The 21,363-nt window shown below is 36.8% G+C and overlaps 1 protein-coding gene across 1 annotated transcript in view; it reads right to left on the reverse strand.

The window, feature by feature from the left end:
• The window catches only part of ZNF536 (zinc finger protein 536), a 184,507-nt gene that overhangs the window by 122,331 nt on the left and 40,813 nt on the right, over nt 1–21,363 (reverse strand). Inside the window, exon 2 of the mRNA XM_065662622.1 lies at nt 7,568–7,720. Coding sequence (XP_065518694.1) covers nt 7,568–7,720 — 153 coding nt within the window. The remainder of the gene's footprint in view (nt 1–7,567; nt 7,721–21,363) is intronic.

Genomic DNA, 21,363 nt, shown 5'->3' on the forward strand with positions numbered 1-21,363 from the left:
AGTACATGTCCAAAAATAGTACGGGCAACAGGAGAGGTAGGCTAAGATTCTTGTTAGAAGACCACCTGTTTGTATGTTTGTATCTCATACTTTGAGGAAAGGTTTCAGAGAATTCATCCTCGTGTAATGACTACCCTGGTAATATTGCCAAGAGCAGGGTCCAGATGAGTTATTTAGCACTTAATATTAGTCCACATAAATTAATGTTGCCATGCAGGAGTGAGGGAACATGACTTTTTCAAAATAATTTTCTGCATTTCATATCCAAGAGTCATTTTTCATTGTTCACGAAGGCGATGACCATCTTGATCTTGCTAATTCTCTGGCCCTGTTTGCATCCCTTGAAACCTTTTCACAATGGAGTAGAAATGGAGAATATTCTAGTATGTACAATATAAAAAAAAAAAAAATCCTACAGAGAATAACTTATCTGGGCAACATCATCACATTCTGATCTATCTACTGCCCTGGTTTACAAGACATCTCACAAGAACTATTTTATATCAGGATGTAATAAGACAGTAAAAATTCAATGTTGATTGTAAAATCTGCACAAAAGCTTGGTAGATACCTGGAAACAGACACACTGCCCAGTAGAAACAGGTCTATTTGTATAGTAGGTTGTACAAACACCACAGATGTATAATCTATTCAAGCTATCACCAGTCCTGCTCAGAACACAATCTGATCACACTAGTCACAGGAATTATCTGCTACAGGCTCTGCAAGGAGACCACAGCCAGATTATAAATAGATTTACAGATTTTAAAGCCAGAAGGGACAATTATGATCATCTAGTCTGATCTGCTGTACAATACAGGCCAAAGGCCCTCACATGATAATTCCTGAATCAAATCATAACAATAATTTGAAACAAAACTTACTCGGTTTAGTTTAAACATATTTTGTTTCAACCACAGCAATGAAGAAGAATCCAACATGCCTCTAGGTAAAAATTTTGGCTGGTTAAGTATTTTCTCTACTCAAAATGTGTGTCTCATTTCTAGCTCGAATTCATCCCAAGTCCGCTTCCTACTTCTGAACATTGCTACATTTTCCCCTGCTAGATTAAACAGATTTTTTGAATAAAAAAAGTCTATTCCCTAAGGAAGATACTTGAGGACAGTAAGTCAGTCACCTCTCACCTTCTCTCACTCTTGAGTGGAATACTGTTCCCAATTTTTCAATGTCTTTTTAAATTATGGGTGCCCACTAAAGCTTCGCTGAAATTTCAGCTCAACAGTAATCTCATACAGTCCAAGACTGTCTACATCCATAGCTATAGCAGTCAACTAACAGCTCATAATCTGTTGCTTCTTTACCATAATCCTAGGCCCAGTTCATCAACACCCCTAGTATTTGTTCCTTTACATTCCGCTGATTTAAAATTCATATTCTTGAAAAGAGCCCACTTGACTAAGTGACTAATCAGTGCCTCCCCATGATTTTTAGCATCTTACCCTTTCTGTGCCATTGGTAAATTTTATCAACAGTGATTTTATATACTCTTCCAAATAATGAAATACTAAATAGATGAAGATGAAAGCACTGCTGTGGAACTGCCAGTTTATGTGCCACTTCATCTCTGTATACTTTTTTTTTTTTTTTTTTTTGGGGGGGGGGGAGGTACTGTCACATAGAACAAGCTACTTTCACAAAAAAAGTGAGAGATATGATAAAACCTACTTACATAAAGTAAAATTGAATCAACTATGCTGCCAATTCTTAATTAGTTAACAAATTCATTTAGTAATTTTACCCAATACTTATGTCAGGATAGTCCATTTATAATTTCAAGGTCTTCATATTCTTTTTGGAAATAGCAGGAGAGACAGGGAGTAGTTTTTTACTACTACAAATGCTTCGGAACTTGCTTAATGTTCCAAGATTTGTTTTTTTAAATGAACTTTAACGATTTGGAGAGCTCTTCAGCCAGGATTTTTAAGACTTTATCCAGTCACATTCACTATAAAAAAACATTAAAATGTAGTGGGCTACAGCATGACAGAGCCATCAGTTAGTGGCGGAATTGTATCATTAGAAAATACTTATAAAACCCACCATGTTTCTTTCTAAGAACAGAAGAATATTTAGTCTTCTACACTATGGCTAGTAATTTTTCATCCACTCTTGTCCAGTATTAGCAAGACACAAATTGTTAAACCTGCCAGATCTACAGAATTTTACCCTGTCCTCTGTAACCCTGATAGCCACATGCATATTTTTATTATTACTTTTAGTTCCCCTTACTAAATCTCTGTACTTCTTAAATAGTTGCTTATGTTTAGTGCTGTGGGCTTCTCTATTAATTTTTCTGTACAGTGAGGGCTGGGTATCAGTACAAGAACCCCAACACCTCATGCTTTGGCAGCCAGCAGTGGGGGCTTGACAGTCACTCAGGGACAATGTGAGTTGCAATTTGAGCCTATATATTTCTAAACAAGCTAGTTTTCTCTCATGCAAAGCAAATGAAATCAAACATCTTACAATTCTGCAGAATACTGCTTAATGAAAATATTGAAAACATTTTCCAGCATTTTTTTATTTTACCATTGAAACAGTTATTGATAACCTATTTTATCCATTGTGCAGCAGATATTTTAGAAATGAATTGCTGTATGGTTTAATTAGTTCATTATTATGCCTATTCTTACACAGTAATTTCTTTTATCATTCTAATCATTCACTTCACACTTTTTAAACCAAATGGAATATCAAAGGTTCTGTAGGATTATTTTTGGATCCTGCACATGTTTCACCACACAATTAATCTGTTTGTCAGAAATACTAGTTAACTTCTTGCTTTTACCACTTTCCTTTACTAGTAGTTTTTCTCTATTATATAAGATGAAACTACCCCTAGCCCATGAAAGGACAGACTTGTGATGCTTTTGACTCTGTTTATTAAAGATTTTTCAATTGTGCCCTAGGCATTACAATAAAATATTGTAATTTTTATAAAGTTTTATAATTACATATTTTCTTTTATTTATATCTCATCTACAATATTTATTTAGCCTCTTTATATGTCTTTACTTAGTTAAAACACAGAGAGATAAATACAGTTGTTACTTTGCAGGGAAGATTCAGTACATTAATATAAACTGTACACTAATTCCCCCAAAGCATATATATATATGTTGTAAACCTGAAGACTTTTTACACAGCTGCTTATTGCTAAACAGTGCCTTGTCCAGAAGGGGACAATCTGTGTCTCTAATTGCTGTCACTGAAGCTGAGATTCATTATGTGACTTTCCCATTAAAATGTGAGCATTAATTTGTATAATGAAATATCACCCACTGCAGTGTTCATTAGCCATGCCCTACTGTATACTGCACATTGTTAGCTACCTAGAAACTGTAGTTAATTTCACTAATGGATATTTCCCTACTTAGTGTTTGGTAGGAAATTTATACTGTAACATTACCTCTTAAACTTTTAAGGAAATTTAAATTCAATCAATTATTTTCAACAAAAGTTTGGGATGTCATTAAGACAGGAGAAAAGGCATGCTGTATAATGTTAAAGATGGGAAATCTGGAGAAATCTAGAGAAATGAAAAGTCCTTTTAGTTCATCTTAGAAATATAAGAATAAAGGATGTTCAATACCAAAACTGTCTCCTCTTGGAGCACACATACCCATTTTCCTTAATTATTCATATTGCTCATCCCACTACAAGTGCCTTCAGACAATGGCAACAGGCAGTCTTTTTTAGGGAGAAAATGTGAGTTGAATTCATTTAAAACAGCACCATTTTTACCGTATTCAATTGATTCATCTAAGCAAGTTTTAAAATTGACTGGTCGCATTTCCAAGGCAAAATGCAGTAACACTGTAAATGTATATAATAAATTTAGTATGTTTAAGATGTGTCATACATATCGTAACATGCTCTCAGTCAATGGACACAGCCCTGCCAAGTGTTTTCTTCCTACCCCTCCTTCTTAGGTTTCTTCTGTTCGGCACAGCCCAAACCTTCTTCAGGGCTCTACTATGCTCATGTACATTGTTCTTTTTTCCTTAATCAAGGCATTTAACTGAGCCAGTCAGACTGGGAATACACCTGAGCACCTAATGACCACACCAACCCAAACTAGTCTATGACTGCAGTAGCATTTGAATGCTAATGCAAAGTGTAAAGAGGCGCTAGAGCTACTCTGAAACTGTGTCCTACATAACGTGTTCCTTGTCAAAAGTAGAGCAGAAGACATATTTTTTTACACTGCTTCTCTGCAGTCCAAAGACCTTCGCAGGAGCTAAAAACTGACCCACTGATTTTATTTCAGAGGGAATTAAGAGTGCTCAAGAACACAAAGATGTTGCTCAGCTCTCTGAATGAAGTAACCCTAAATTGCTGCTGCCAGAAGGGAAAAATGGAAACTCTGCAAGCATCTGCTTATGGCACATTATGGGTCTGAGATGTCTAGCTGGTTTTCTTTTTCACAAAGTCTGAGTATCTCTTAATCTTCAATGTTATAAACTTTTCAGCTGTATTATATACTATTTTCTAACCAGGAAGCTGAATCCCAAAAGGGCCAGTCCACCCACATGTACTATGTGATAGGGTGCATACACATTATTTAGCCTTATTTCTGCATCTCTTCACGCAGTGAGGTTGTGTGAGTTGAGGTAGGTAGCCCTGAAGAAACAGGACCATACAGTCTGTCATCATCCACTGGTCAACTTAAAAATGTCATCTAGGATGGGCTACAAGAGTTCTGTCTGTCCTTTCTAAGCCCCAAGGCTCTGAAGCATTTTGCCCAGACAATTGTTCCTCTCTTCTCTCCAGAGCTGTACTAAGAAATTGTCTCATCCTTCAACTGCTTTTAGAGCAAGAAAGGCGAAACTAATTTCACATAATTATGCCCTTTTCTTGTTATCATATGGGAACACTCAGAAATCATATCTTACCATCTTCCCCTTAAAGCTCCTCCTGGCTGAATATCATTGAAATAGGTAAGAAGAAAAATCTACATTTGTGTGTTGGAACTCTACTCAACATGCTAAATAAAACCTTGATTTTATTTTCTTTTTCTTCGTAAGCTTATTATATGATAGCAAACTGCACAGAAATGGAGATTCAATGTGGAGAAGGTTGCAACCATTAAACACCCAACAGAAATAAAAAGCCACCCAGGACACTAGCTAATTCTTCTAAAATAGAGAACGGGTTCCTCGTCTTATGGGGGATTAAACAGCTTCTCTAGCCTTTTTGGGCCAAGTGCCACAGAAGCACCTCCCGGCTGGATCAGACGTTGGGTCTTGCCTTGGCATGCATACCAAACCAACCTACTCATGTGCCTCCAAACACACAGATGTTCAAAGGAACCTGACTTCTGCTGAACTGCTTGAGCTCATCTCTAACAAACAGGTGCTGTGAGAACAAGAACGGTAATTGAGTTAATGTAGTGGAGAAACATAGTAAAGTGTTTTTTATCAGTCAGTTATATTATCCAGGCATATAATAAAGGCAGTGTGACATAAAAGGCAGGAAACTGTCCCTGGTAAGTATGAGGTAACCGGTATTTGTTTAATAACTGGTATCTATTACATCATTTCCATTTACTGCAAAGCAACTTAATTTGTATTTAATAACTCTAGTAATTTGCCAATTTACATTTTTATAATATTTATTAGGATTATTTCCAATATGTAAAATACTGCTCCATTTAAACATATTCTTCTTGTTATTTACTAATATTTTGATCTCAACCTAATGGAAATTGATCTTTATCTATTTTTAAATGATAATGGTTTTTAAATATATTGCAAATGTTGTTTCAACAGTCTGTACGGTGGTTTTTTTTTTTGCTGTTGTTATTTTATACATGGCTTATTTTTTTCTTGTTTTAATTTTGTTTAGTCAGTTTTAATATGCAAGTTTTATGGACTATTTCCATTGCAATTAATTTACTTTCTACCAGTTCTAAGCCACAAATACCAAATGCATAATCACTGCTATCTTTAAAACAAGAACAAAATGACCACTAGATAATAAAGCAAAGGGGAGAGGTGGATATCCTCAGGTTATTTTAAAGAATTTTCCTTTGCTTCTCCAACAGTAAAAATGTCAAACTGTTTAAAACTAATATTTACAAGATTATTTTCCAATAAAACAACTATCATTTATTTACTTTTATTACATTAGGAAGCACATAAATAGAGCACATAAATAGGGTTTTCACAAAGTCCAGCACATGGGAAAGAATATTCCTACCCTGCAACCCAATCAGACAAAACTATCTTAGGGTGCCAAATTTTAAAATTCAGATCAAACCAGTGTGGCATATATACTCCTAATCCACAATCCAGCAAAACAAGAAAAAAAAATACAATGAATCAACTTTCACATCTCAACAGTGACATGTTTTTCTTCAAATAATTTTCAGCCTTCATTTTCATTTTTTTTTATATCAGGCCTTATACTTGCAATCCAAATATTAAGTATATCTGTGCAAGCACATGGGAGAAATATGACTGTTTATTTTGGGAAGGGAGGAAAATGTTGTTTATCTGGTACTTCAGTGAAAGTGGAGCTTTTCAAGGTGGACGTACAACTGGAAAGTATTTCTTCATGTAATTTATTTTACCTATGAATTAGAAAAGCAGCAGGATAATTCTGAAATTAATTTTAAATGGTTCAAAATGAGAATGACTTCACAATTGCAGTGTTCACTATGTCTGCTTCCAAAGAGAAGTCTCCTAAATATCCAGTTTTGCATACTGTCCCAAAGCCTACCACAATACTTAAGTCTTGGAAGAAAACTGTATCACATTGGACACAAACTGGATGGATATCAACACTGTATGTCAGATTTTAACTATGGATAGAGTAAGTCTTCTTAAACATATACTCTGTCTGTACGTCAACTTTACCATGCACACATGTACTTTTAAGCAAACAAGGTATTTTAATTTAAGTGCAGTGGGATGGTTTACTACTACTGAGAGCAGACCACCCAAAGAGTGACAAAAAGTGAGAATCCAGATCAGTAGTAAGTCTCTGTAGGGTAGAAATGCTGTGACTGGTCCTAAAATAAAACATGGTAAGTTTTACTACTTACATGTACTAAGCTGGGTGAGTTCTAGTGAAAATAAATAAATAAAAAAACAGGCAGATTCATGAAGCTGATGCATTCATATGAACAGTGAGAGATTAAAAATCAGTGTGCTAAATGGAACAAAAATAGTAACTCTGAGAAAAACATACAGAATCCCTAAGCAGATGCTAAGGAAGGCCTTTGAAGCAGTTAGTATAACTAAGTCTGAAACCAACAGGCTTATGCTATTGAAGGACAAGGGTAATTGAAGGAAACAGTGATGAAGCAGGGAATGAGACAGAAATAACCTCAACTGGGAAAAGATGATTCTATTATAGTGGTCTTTATCCAACAACACATTCCTTGTGCTTTTATTTAAGACTGTCATATATCTTTCTCAAACGACTTTCTCCAACTAATGAGTCCAAATCTACATTGGGAATTAAGGCTCCTAGCCACATATTACATTAACCCACACACACGTGGCATGTCAACAGCGCTCTGCTCACTCGTTCCTCTCACCTGTATGTATTCTCAAGTGGACCTTTAAGTGATGTGATGTTCTGAAAGTTTTTCCACAATATGGGCAGTCTTTCATGGCAGAACCAAGGCTCCTGTCTCTCAGTAAAGCTGGCTGCTGGACTCCTACAGATCTCCCAGCTTCTTCTCCAATGTCTGCAACACAGAAATGTTCTCACATCACTTCAGCACATGTCAGAAGTTGTTCTCGCTAAAACTGCTAACACAACACAAAGTTAAACATGTCAATACTACACCTGTCTATTTCATTCTTTAAATCTGACAGAATGCTGACAATTTCTGTATTTTCTTGTTATTGTCTTAAATTATTTCATCTTTCCTATCATCATTTTAAGCAGCATATGGTACCTTTATATTGAACTGAATTATACAAGAAAAGAAACAGCTGTGTCAGCAGCTGGTTTGATTTCTTCTTTTGCTTAGTTCCTATTAGTTTAAAAAAAAAAAAAAAAAAAAAAAAGTTTGAGATTGTTGTTCTGCTGAATCTGTTTAATTTATAAGTATTGTGAAAATCTGTATGCTTTTAAGAGGGAAAAAAGTTTGCATCAGTATATTAAAACATGAGGATTGCAGTGGGAGGGGTTCCAACAGCGGTGGTGTTGACTACAAGGAAGCTAATCAACTTCCCTCTGCAACAGTTCAGCACTGGAGCTACAACACACAGCCTAGTGAGAGACCTAATATTATGGGAAAGGCAATGGAAAAATTGGTCAGATGAGGAGAATTTCTTCTCCCTCTCACACGCAGCTCCTGAGTTTCCTCCTTCAGTGTTTACAGCTACACTTTGCATCGTAATACAAGGGGTGAGGCTCCAGAACATCTCTCTCTAGATATAAAGAAACAATAATTCTCAGCTATCTTGCACAGGCTGCTACTATGCAAGCAGGCTAGGAACAAAATAACTTACAAAAGAATGACATAAAAATTGCAAAAATGTAGGGCACTTTAAACTAGTAATTATTCAAACCACACAAGACTCACTTGTACTTAGAGGGGCACATAATATTCCATACACATATCAGTTCACAATTTCACCAAAAAGTACCATGGCAAATGTTGACACCCTGAACCAGATTTATACTCCTGGCATGCCTCAGAGGTGCCATACACATGGGCACATCGTCAGACCCCTGTGCAAAAGCTGAACTGTATGGGTTCTTTTGAGGTGGAGAGCATATAGTGAAAATCTGCATGCAGAGGCTTGATAATTTCAACCACGAATTACTGACTAAAAACGTTCTGCCTTTACCCATTTGACATGTAACTAAAGCTGTCAGGAAACATAGTGCAATTTACACAGCATTGCCTTTTAAATGGAAGTGATGGGACATGAGAAAGACTTAAACATTTTGGCTCAAACAAAAACTATTCACACAGTAGCAGAGACCCAAATACCCACATCTCTGGAAAAAGTAACATTAACAGGCATTTCATTATTTATTATAAAATGGTCCCTCTAAACTATTTCACTTAAAGCTGAAAGAAGGGCATGATACAGTGATTTATACATATATATATAAATTCTTTTCTTAGTCATGCATGTAATCAAGTTATTGCTAATTTTTAAAAGGTAAAACCTGATAGTTTTCTCATCAAATTCTTGTTTAACATTTTCTGATTGTTCTTAGACTGCAGAGTTGAAGCACAATATTTAAGTTAGAAATCTAGTAACTGTCACTTTGAATTGTTCACAAGTATATAAAGTAACATACTGCAGAAGTTTATTTTGTCTTTATGAGTCCAGAAACACACATATACGTTCTAGTTTATAATTCCAGGCTTCCTAAAGAGTCCAGATTTTTTTTTTTTTTTCCTCCTCAAAAGTTGCATATAGTTATGTCTCAAGCTGGTTCAGGAAAAAATTAATTCCTGGGTGCAAAATGATTTTTCTGAAGTGAAAAAAACAGAATGCATGATGATAAACTGCAGAATTTTATTTTGATTTTCAATAAATAGTATATCAGCATTATAGATAAATATATAGATAAAACTAACAAGCCACTCAGGAGGAATTTACCGACTAAGCCTACTAGTTATGTTTTGCTATATGTCACTCTAAATGATGGCCTGTTATCCATTTGCCTTTTATCTTTCTATCTAGAATATGTGTGGCCCAATAAAAAAGAATAAATTTGTAAGATAAACAGCTCACTTTGCAGATTTAAGAGTCTAATTTTCACTTTACACAAAATTGAATTTTTTCAAGGCAGTGAGACGATGAAGTTTACTCTAGCACTAATCCTCTGAAAAAGCAAACTGAAAACAACAATGAAGCAAAGAAAGATGTGGGTGGTCTGAAGAGTTTTCTTTTAGATTTAAGTAGACATACAGTAGATAGGTCCAAAGGCTTTGCTCCAACAGGGGCCTTACCTTGAAGAATTTTTCTTCCCACAGTGAAAGCATTCCTAAGACTTTAAAGCTGGGCTGAGGGGGTTTCTTTTGAATTCCTCTGTCTACAAAGCCCACCGAAGTGCTGGAGGCCATCGCTACCTGAATGCGCTGCTTTACATCCAAGTTCTTTTATTTCAAACAATGAAAAGATACATTCAAGGCTGCCGACTCTCCCCATCAAATGCTACCCCAAGGTTCTTACCAAGGCCCCATTTTGGCAAAATTTACCTACTCTCAAGGTACTTAAGTTTAGAATGCACTTAAGTCTCACTGACTGCTACAACAGGAGTATTTATACTGAGTCTTTTAAATTAAAAGGGAAAACAAAGGGGGGGAAAAGTGACATAGAAAAAGAACAGATAAGCAAGGAGAAAGTTGATGAGCAAACTGGTGTATAGAGACTTTGCCAACAGCAGTGTATGTGGGAAATGAAAAATCTTCAGCTCTACCAAGAGTTGCTTATTCTAACTCCACGGATGTCCCCCTCCTCCTACTACTGAGACCCCTTCGTAAGTAGAAACTGGTAGCTCTGCTTCTGTGCAAAACTGTACCAATGTTTTACTGACCTGCAGAACTAGGATTAGCCCCAGCAAATTAATTAAATTTATGATTTACCCGGGATTTGAGCTATGGCTTTTGGGCTGCTCAATTCTGAGGCTAAAAGATCAGGAAGGAAGGAGAGAAGTTACTTATCTTACAGCCATTGTGGTTCACTGAGTTATGTGGTCTACATGATATGCACTACATGCATGTGAGATTAGAGACTGCTTTTTCTTACTATCTATCTACTTCCATTACAGGCAGGTCTGCATCTTGAATGTCTTCCTGCCCATCCCTATCTTTCCTGATTTGAGTGCAGGAAATAACAGAACACAGTATAAAATAGTGTATAGATGTATACACTAGATGTAAGGCTTCCAAGCTTTGTCTCTGAATTTACTTTAGCCAGTCTTTCCTGTCACATTTTTATGGGGCAAATGCAAGTAAACAAAGTTCACTTGAGCATCCATATCAGAAGGCAGTGATTAGCTGCATAACCAAAGAGCCAATCTGGCCAAATGTGAGCAAATATATTCACCACATAGACTGAAATTGAAATTAAGCAATCCACAAGATCTGTATTTGAAGGCCTAGCCGTTCTTCAGACAGATGCTTACGTCTCAAGAGAGGAGGGACAAAAAGCCAGAAATAATACTGAAGTAGCTGGAAAGGAAATTTCCACAGAACCAGATAATCCAAATAAACAATTTTGAGCCAGGAGCAGTTTAAAAGAGAGAAGCACACCAGTGAATCCTTATTTACATCAGGTATCTTACCAGGTATCTGAAATAGTCTACTCAGAAATGAGCTATTGCTGTGGCAAGCAGTGCCCTTGGCACACAGAAGAAGATGCTACACAGGCACAATGCCAAATTCAGTGGATATGTTAAGAAAAGACAAACTTTGGTGGGTAGTGAATCTGTGTACTCAAAGCAAAAGGCACCTTGCCATCCATAATAAGAGCGAAAGAAAAAGAACTATTTGAAAACTCCATAGATGTTCTCTACCGCTGGTCTACCTATTTGGGATGAGTCTATAAGCATGATTAGAAAAAAACATTCTAAAAAGAAACCTGTTTTCAGTTTCTTAGGTAGCAGCACTGACTTCAGTCATGTTAGCAGCCAAACTTTCACAGGAGCATCTACATGCATGTCCCATAAATTTTACCAGAGTATTTATTTGCTGTGTGTATGTGAAAGTGCAGCAATTCACAAAGAGTACTTTCATGTTCAAAGGAGCTAAATTGCAGTTATCGTGCAGACTAAATTATCGATGCTGTCAGTTGGAATTCGTTGACACAAGGATTGCCAAATTAGCCAAAACCAGGCAGTCACATGGAAAAGGTAATCAACTCACAGAATAGGTAATCACACTTAGAAGCATGTGTTTGCGCTTGCACATTTTTCAGACATTTTTAAAGAACCCTTTGAAAATATGGCCAGAAGTCTGTAAAGCTGAACATAATCCCAGGTTTTCATGTATTTCTGAAATTCAAAATATTTGTAGTTCTTTAGAACTGCCTGTAATTGCTAAACAAAACATGGCGCAACGAGAAGTGGCAGTGACCACATTTATTTTTTATTATCTATAAACCACCCTGATTAGCCCATTTTGTGGCAGGAAAAATTATATCCTGAATCTAATCTCAAGAACAGTGTTAGAGGATCTTCAATGTGTTAATCCTGTCATTGCTGCTGCCTTTACGCACGTATGCCTGGGCTTGACCACCTCATTCCCTGAGAAGCAGTACAGGACATGCAAAGTTCCTGGGAAAACATGCTTTACTTTTCTTGCCTGATCCTTAGAAAAAGCTTTAATAATACTGAAAATAGCAGAAAATAGGAGTATAATTAGGGACATAATTAACCCTATTTTTCTAGCTACCTGAAGGAGCTTCAATTACTATGCTTCGATGTAAATGAGAACAGAATCCGGCCCAGTGCTCATAATTTGAAATTAGAATCCTATTAGCAGATGTCACTATACACTTTTTTGCTAGTGAAGTTCATGGCTTCAAATGAAAGAGACTAATACTACTAAATATTACAGTTATATTTTAGGCCTCTGGAAAGAGTTACTAATGTCTTAGGTCAGGAGCAACTTGCTGTCTCTATTGTTCCATCAAGGATTTAGGTTTTATAATGGCCATATATGGGAATCTTACACTGTTACTATGGATTGGCAGGGAATTTGTTTAAACACAGAGCTATTTTAGAAGAGAATTGGAAAGGAGGCCTACTAGTGAGAAAGCAGCATTCAAATTGTTTGTATTATTAGAAATACAGATTACACTGAAGGTTCCACTGGTAAATAAAAAGATACCACTTCTGACATCAGGCTTCCCACTTAGAACTCTGAACCAAGTAAAAGTACAAACTGTCCAGCCCCTGCTACGGGACACTGCATCAGCAGATTTTAATTCAAAATACAAGCTAAATTAAACAGAATTAAAATTCTCATAATCATTTATATAAGGTAAGACTTGCAACATTTGTAAGTGTGCAAATGACAGTCATAGCCAATACCTCGGGCTTCAAGGGAGCTACCCGGGCATTATTTGAAGCACAGGAGAAAGGGAAGGCAAAATATTCTAAGCAATTTCTTAGTAACTGGCGGCCGGGTATGGGGCAGGGGGCAGCACACACACACCTTAAGCCCACACCTGGAGACAGGACACACTTGGAGACAGCTATTTTTTGCACCCCATGGGCACAAAACACTTTGCATGACAATACTGCATGTATGGAAATACTGGTTGTATCTTAACACTTTTCATGGTGGTACGCATTCTGAGAAACCCACAAGAGGCTGTATATATAAACCACAAAGAGACATCAATAGACACATAACCAAAATTAAGCTTGTGTTTATCACAGGATGTTTCTTATCCTCTCTTTTCATTTCAATCAAATTCCCTACAGAGTTTTTGTTTTGGAGTTCTTAGCAGTCTTACTTTTCAAGTTATTCTAAAACTTTAAAACTATTTAAGATAATCAAAGTTCAAACACAGTTTCTGAGTACAACATTTTAAATGCCTGATTTGTCTGAAGAATCATATGACCAAAAGACACAGAAATCAGATGTAATACTTAAAACACAGGGTTGGTTACTTGCCATTAACTTACAGAGCCCAGTCTGGACTGAAAAATCAGCATATTGGAGAGAATATTTTTTTGCACGAGACCTTGTTAACTGAATCTTAAAAAAAAAAAAAAAAAAGAAAAAAAAAAAGAAAAAGAATAAAAGAAAAAAGACATCTTAAGCACCTTACAGCATCTTTCATTTAACAGTTGGCAGAAAGAAACTCCCAGATGAACACTGGCCTGTGTCTTTCTCTTTAACCAGCTGAGTGATCCAAGCTTTTAATAAAGCTGTTCCAATTATTGTAAAAGTCATCTAGTACCTTATAGCCACAAATATTGACAGTTTATTGCACAATGCATTCATGACATTTGAAGGTCACATCATACATAATACATACACTTTTATAAAAGTGTCTGGAACAAAGAGATACATGATCAGCAATTACATCTTACCATTTGAGAGTATGAGTTTGTACTTAAAGTGAAATACTACATGAAATGCAAATTGTTAATAAAACACAAAATAGTTCATTTTCTGTATTTATTGTTTTATTAATAGGTGATACTGCGTTCAGTTATACAAAATCAATGGAATACGGTCCATGCACCAAGAAGATTACAGTTAAATACCATTATCCTACAAGTCTTCGTACATGCATGGGAAAAAAGTCAGCTCAAAACTTTAATCTTGTCACTGTATACCTCCCCAGCCCAATAGAACTCAATGAAACACTTAGATTTGAATAAGGACCAGAGCACATTATTGAAATGATAGTTTTGATAAGATTGAATCATAAAAAATTAGCAAATGAAACTGAAAAGAGTGCTGAAGATTTTTTTAAGTATATGCACATATAGGCATACCAAAATTCTTCATCCTCTTCCAGTGCTCACTCTAAAATCACATGGACATATGGCATACAGTTCAAAAGTATAAATTACAATTTATGCAGCCAGACCTGTGCACAGTCCTTCACTGCATTCAACAAAAAAACTCAGACATACACAGAGCATGGCCATGAGAGTGCTTGTCTTTGGCTTAAATAGACTTCAGCTTTACGGTATTATCACTAGATCCTGGAACCTCCAACTACCTAATGACAGCTGAGCTTGCAGCAAATGACCACAGGTCACTACAGCATTCCCTCTAATTCTCTTTTTGCTGGTTTGTTTCAAAATCCTGCTATCTTCATTCCTAAACTCTTCACATGAAACCCTTCTACCATTCAACTACTTCACTGGGTTTTCAGTAATGCTGTTCCTGAACCACGGCTTTGAAATCCCACATCCTTAATTTGACTGTATAGATCAAAGCACTTCAGATCCCAAATCACTGAGTTTACCAAATGAGGCTCATGAAGTTCCACTACATTTGTACAACCTTTCCACAGGAAAAGTTGATTCTTTAAAAGAGGATGTGATTTATCAGTCATCAGAATGATGAGTCTGTTTGCTGCTTTGGATGCAGCACTAGTTACTCTCAGTTTTGAGCTTCTGATTGTTCTTGCTTTCTCCAGAAGCGCACATCTGAGCTGCCAGAACACCTTACTGTACTTCTCTGCCCAGAACATGTATTTTCATAAGCAAAGCAGATATGTACTCTTTGGATCAGCAGTGCTGGGCTTAAATATATACTCATGGATGTTTCTTTGGTATTTTGCCAATGTTGCCTTCTATCCTCAAAGTTTACTCTGGTGTTCATTTATACTTCTGACAGCAGTGTTAGCTCTCAGACCTTCCATGTGGCATGTTTTCTTCTCCTTTTCTTAAAAGAGCTCAGAATATTCTGGATTTTTAAAAAAATGTTCCCGCCAATTGTGGTCTGTGATTCTCATGTAAGTCTGTTTCACTAGTTTTCTTATCCAAGCCCTTAACTTACCTGTGTTAGCTTTGATCCTGTCACCTAAATTTGAAATGGGCACTTGATTACTGGCCAGAGAGGACAAGGTCTTTCCACACTTCATACAGATTGTTTACTGCTTTTGGAGTAAATTCCAGTGGGGAATCTAAGCAGAGAAGCTATCCAACTGGACCAGCTTTTGGATTTGTATGTGTTATTTGCAGGCAGGTGTTCAGGTACCAGATGGCCTTAAAACCTATACTACTCGGGTTATAGCAGCTTCTACAGGCTGTCTGCATCATATTCCCATCTCTGAGATTTGTGGAGTGGCTACGTGGAGCTTGATAAACACTTTTACCTAGCATTGCTCTCCTGATGCCAAGGCTAGATCAGATAGCCAATTTGGGAGAGTTGCCTTATAGTCCCTCTTTAATTAAGTACTCCTGATCTCCCACTCCTGGGATGGATTGCTACTGCTGATTAAGCTCCAGAAGTAAGGATCTGTGGAGGCAATTTCATGAGGGACAAAATGAAGTTACTAGCTAATCAACTAAAATAACCATTAACTGGACTTCTGTGAATGAATATATTGCCTTCTTGCTTCCATGCTTACCATGTGTCTTCCACATGTTAGCACCTCTACATACCTATAGACCAAACAGGTAAGGTGTACTTCATTATAAGCTTGTTCCTAAAATAAATATGGAGCAAACAGAATCATTTGGTACAGAGTAGAGACTACACTGTGAAGAAAATTTAAGATGGTGCCAGTAAACTGTAGGAAAGATGGTGCATCTGGGTGGAAGAGACTGGTATTGGATCTATTTTCTCTAGGTTCTTCCCATGTGCCCAACAAGAACTTGTGAGGTTTAATGGCACAAATTAACACCCAGCTCCATGTAGTTTTCAAAATTCATTAATATATTTTAAAATTTTTTGAGTACTTGTGTCGAAATATTTAATAACAACACTAGCCAAGTTTCACCCTGAGTTGCTGGGCTTAAGCAAATCGAAAAAACAAACAAATCATTTTTCAAGTCAGAACCACAGACTTGACTACATGATAAGCAGCTTTTAGGGCATCAGGTATCACTGGACAAGTTTTTACTTACTATTCATTAAGAAAACCCCTTTTCATTATTATTATCTTATCAACATAGAAAGGCTGGGAGCAGGTCATCAGATTTAAAAAAAAAATAAATCATTCTAATAAAGAAAAATGCAAATTATTTTAAATGTCACAAAAACATCTTTCTGTAGATGCCAGTAAGAAAGAAACCAACAATAGACTCAGTCTCCTAAAACCAACTGTACAGGTGGCTAAAGTACTAATTTCCCCCTCAACAAAATGAGAAAGAATTAAAGACTGTCATTCCATTTGCAGATTACTGATTACAGAGGTGCTGACAGCATCTCCAAAATGTGAATAATGTCACGGTGTGTGTTACAACATTTAGACACTTTTCCAGTATCTCTATTTTCTTACCTTTTACTTTCCAGTGCTGCCTTCATACTAAATGACTGCTTTGAGCTAATACAAATACCTCTGTAAATAATTTTTCTTCCTTTTAACTTCTTCAGTACATGCCAGTTCAGTATAATTTCTAACTTCTTTCCCCATTTCACAAAAATGTACTTGAGAAAATACTTGTGAGCAACTCTGAACTGCTGAATCTATTTTACTATCACCCTTTTTTCTATAAATAAAATATGTTAATTACATGAGTTTTGCCATAATGGAAAAATATTGATTAAATTAATTACTTCTAATCTTGAGAAGGGATCCTTTAACTGTTCAGTATGGGGTTTTTTTCCTCATTGTTTTAACAGTGTACTGTGGGCACACTGAGACCACGATGTCTTCAAACATGATATTATATGAATAGGCTCATTGATTTTTTTACACTAATGATGTATCTGAGAAAGTCAACCTGTATCTATGTTTTGTAAAACAGCCTTAAATTACACTATAATATACTGTTTGTTGGCTACAAAAATATGAAATGCTGCCTATGGAGCTCATATATCAGCAACCCAGCTTCCCTTCTCTACTACAAAAATATAATTTTTTTCATCTAAACTCTGATGGTTAAAAAAAAAAAAAAAAAAGAGAAAAAAATACTATTTTGAACGCTCTCCTCTGATTTAGCTGAGCTTGTGGCAGTAACTGGTTTAGGCATAGGCTTCAGTATGCTGGAATGATCCTGAAACTAATTTTGCATGTGTTGGAGTTGGACTGTGGCCATGCACGTCAGTATGCTGGAACAGAGTTATCTAAATCCTGAGCCTTATTTTACATGTGCTGGTGTTGGACTGTGGCCCTGCAATCTTTTAGGTCTCCATCTGTAACTATCAAAGCCAGGGTGTGCCCAGACACTCGCTACTGCTCGCTGCTTCCCTTCCCCAGGAAAGCTACAGGCTCACAATCACCCTCCTACACATTGGTGTGACTGGGAGCTCTTCAGAGTGCTCTAAACCTTCCTCTAAAGCCTCTTTGCTGCCATGGTCACTAGCCTTTTGCAGCATATTACACTTCTCATATCACTATAATCCTAGATAGTTATCAAGTCCCACATCGGTGATGAGAAATAACCTTTGGACAGATGTTCCCTCAGATTCAGTGAGGTTGGCCAAAAGGATTTGAAGTCCAGACAGTCTACTCAGAAGCTAGGAGCTGTTTTCTTCTGGGAAGGGGACAAGATCAGATCAGGTACTCAAAGGCCATGTTCCTCTAAAAATAGAAGAAACGCTGGCTTGTACACAGATCTGGAACACCAACACAGAAGCAGTAACAGTGCTGAGCAGTGCAAGGGTGGCTGTTCAAAGTACTTATGCCCCTAAGATGAACTGTTAACATCAAGAGACATACAGGCTGATGGTAACACAGTAAAGTTTTCGCAAGCCTTCTTCGACTTGTTTACAGTTCCTCCACATTAATTTACCAGCAAATACATATTTTAACTGATCAGGAGCATGCATAAAATTAGGAGGTAATTCAGACTAAATTATTTGCAGGCGCATTTCTCTACCAGAAATTAATGACATTTTGTCTCTATGGAGCCAAACTGAGGAAACAACTTCACACTAAGGTCAAAATTAGACACTTGAATAGAGATCCACATTCTTCTGTGACTGGACAAACACAAGTTAGCTGTCTGCCCCATAGACAGAGGAAGTCTTGTTTTTGAAGATGGAGTGTTGTTCCATCTCTTAACTTATTAGCAATGCACTTTCTTCAGACTCCAGTGGTAAAAGAAATTCAACATTCAGGTAGTCTGCATGCACGGAAGCACCTTTTGTTTAATAAATAATTCAACCGTGTATTCCTTTTTAATTTAAAAATGGCTTGACTGAACAGTCAACAGAGTGAACTAAAGTCGGCAAAATACAGTGTTGAAAAATTAAAAAGTGTATTCAAGGCCATATTCATTCGCTTCACATATCATATACTGGGGAGATGGCTGTGCTGAAGTTCTAGCTTGTTTCTTTTTCTTTTAAATTATACAGTCACGTGATGCTCAACTGGTTTTGAAAGCTGCCTTGCCCTGGAATTAGTCTGTCTCTTTTACCATCACAGCAGGTGCTGCTCCTCTGCCTCATGAACGTCATCAGAAATTCAGCCAAAATGTTCTCATGAGCTCCTCTGCCACGCCTATGAGGGCCACCACATTTAACTACTGACCACCTCAGAAAACAGAAATACTGTAAAACAGTCTGGAAGTATTCAGATCATCCTCTGAAAGATGGTCCCATATGTTACTAAGTGTATGGTAAGGTACAGGAAACACATCTGACTGCAAAAATCTGCAACGAATGATGCAATGAAATCCATCCCACGACTGAATTTGTAACACACTATTGCATGCATATAAATACTTGGAATCAGTCAATTGCATCTGGTGCTGACTGATCTTCTTCCGCATATAGCAGTCAAAAGCATATAGTATGAATTCACATGCTCAGTTTCCGTAAAACAAATTTTTTAGCTGTAAGCAGCCAGGAAAAAAGTGAATAGACTCTTACCCTTAACCTTCTGCACCATGACTTTTAAAATATTTTTTTAATCTTAGAACAGCCACTAAGGAAAAAGTAAATGCTATAGCTCCTTATTTCAGATTCCTGGAGATCTTCCCTTTCCCCCAGAAATTCTAAACCAGCAGCAGGTACTTGAAGCCTCCCCAACAAAACACAATCTTTTAGTCTCCACTCTGCTGAGTGTTTGACTTCTATCACTGTGAATGGCTTTACAACATATTGCACCATTTCCAATCAGCATCTTCAGAACCAGTGACCACTCTGTAACCATCACGCAGCAGTTACCAACATGAAATTACCAGCTTGATGATGCTCATGTGACACTGAATGCTGACAGAAGGACATCTTATCACAGAAAGGTAAGATATGCAGGACAGAAGATCTTTACAGTGAAGGAGAATAGGAGAAACCTTACAAAGCCACACTGACTTTAAAGGAAATGACTCAACAATAGCATATCCTTTAAAGTGGACATACTTATTTAAAAAGCATCATTTTATAGCCAGAGGATGACAGACGTAAGTTGCATTTGGAAGAAACAGAATTTTCACAAGCACATGTTGAATAATTCCACAACATCTGGAGGAAGACCAGCTTTTCACAAAATCTGCACTATTATGAACAGTAGTAAAATTGCCTCCAGTGTATAGGATACAAACACTAACTAGACTAGACAAACACTTTGTATAGATAGGAAACTTTCAACACCTTGCTCTGTTGTGACAGAACAATCCATGACTTACACGTACAAAATAAATCCCTGAATCTGAAAAAAAAAAGCCCAAAACTTATCAGGGTAACTGTACAGAGTCTTAAGATTCTAATTCTGGCCAATTGCTAGCTTAAGCTGAGATACTACGCAGTACGTACCATCTCAGTGAATAGACTAATTTAAACTCTTGAATGCAGGCTACTGCATTTGTGAAGACACGTTTCTATGCCTTTTCAGGATGGTACTAGTGGCAGCTACTCCAATAACTTGACAAGCCAAGACAGAATTTGGTACATAACAAACTGGCTTGCAACCAGTAACATCTGAAAGCTGTCTACAGTGGGACAGGCCAACCTAACAAAGTAACGTATGGGGTTGAGAAAAGGTGAATGGCTATATAAACTGGTCAAATGAAATTGAAACAATTTCAACAATTTTATGAGTACTGGTTCTTTTCTGGCTACAGATTCTGTGATATCCCACCTACAGATATGTAGCCCAGTCACAAGGATCATGCCTACTTGCGTCAAAGAGGGATCCTTTTGAGTACTGGGCAGTAGAGCTTGATAAAAAATGCTGGAATATTTTAATAAAAGGTGGACAACTAAAACCCATCACTGCTTATTAGTAACTCCATACTGCTGTCACACCAACTTTTCACAGAATCATAGAACTGCAGGAGAGTAGCATTTTGTACTTAAAATAATCAGTAATGGGAAGCTACAACTTTGGAAAGGCAGCTCGGATACCAGACAGTACCAGCTGATGGGTGTTATATGTAGATGAGTGGAATTGTATTCCAATAAAGAACTTCTGGATAGGCAGCATCACCTGCAGTACCGCTCCAGTGAGTGCTGCTCGCCAAACAGCGTTGTACTCCCTTCTCTGTATTCCCGGGTTCTTTTCAATTAATATTTGTTTTAGTTATGTTGAAATCACTGCTCATCTACTAAGACATTATTTAATATTTTTTCTAAGAGATTCCTTTCTTTGTGGATACATTTTCACTGCAGTTTTTTTGAAGTATGAGAGTAAACATGCAGTCCCTATGATGGCAATTTCCATTCATAGTTTGACAACTAAATGTTGCAAAGTTACTTGAAACTCCTGCCTCTTATCTTTCAGTTTTTCTTTAGGGAAAAACAGCACAGAAATATATTCTGTCCTCTATTTGAAA

Source organism: Lathamus discolor, chromosome Z, assembly GCF_037157495.1.
Source record: "Lathamus discolor isolate bLatDis1 chromosome Z, bLatDis1.hap1, whole genome shotgun sequence".
NCBI lineage: Eukaryota > Metazoa > Chordata > Aves > Psittaciformes > Psittacidae > Lathamus > Lathamus discolor.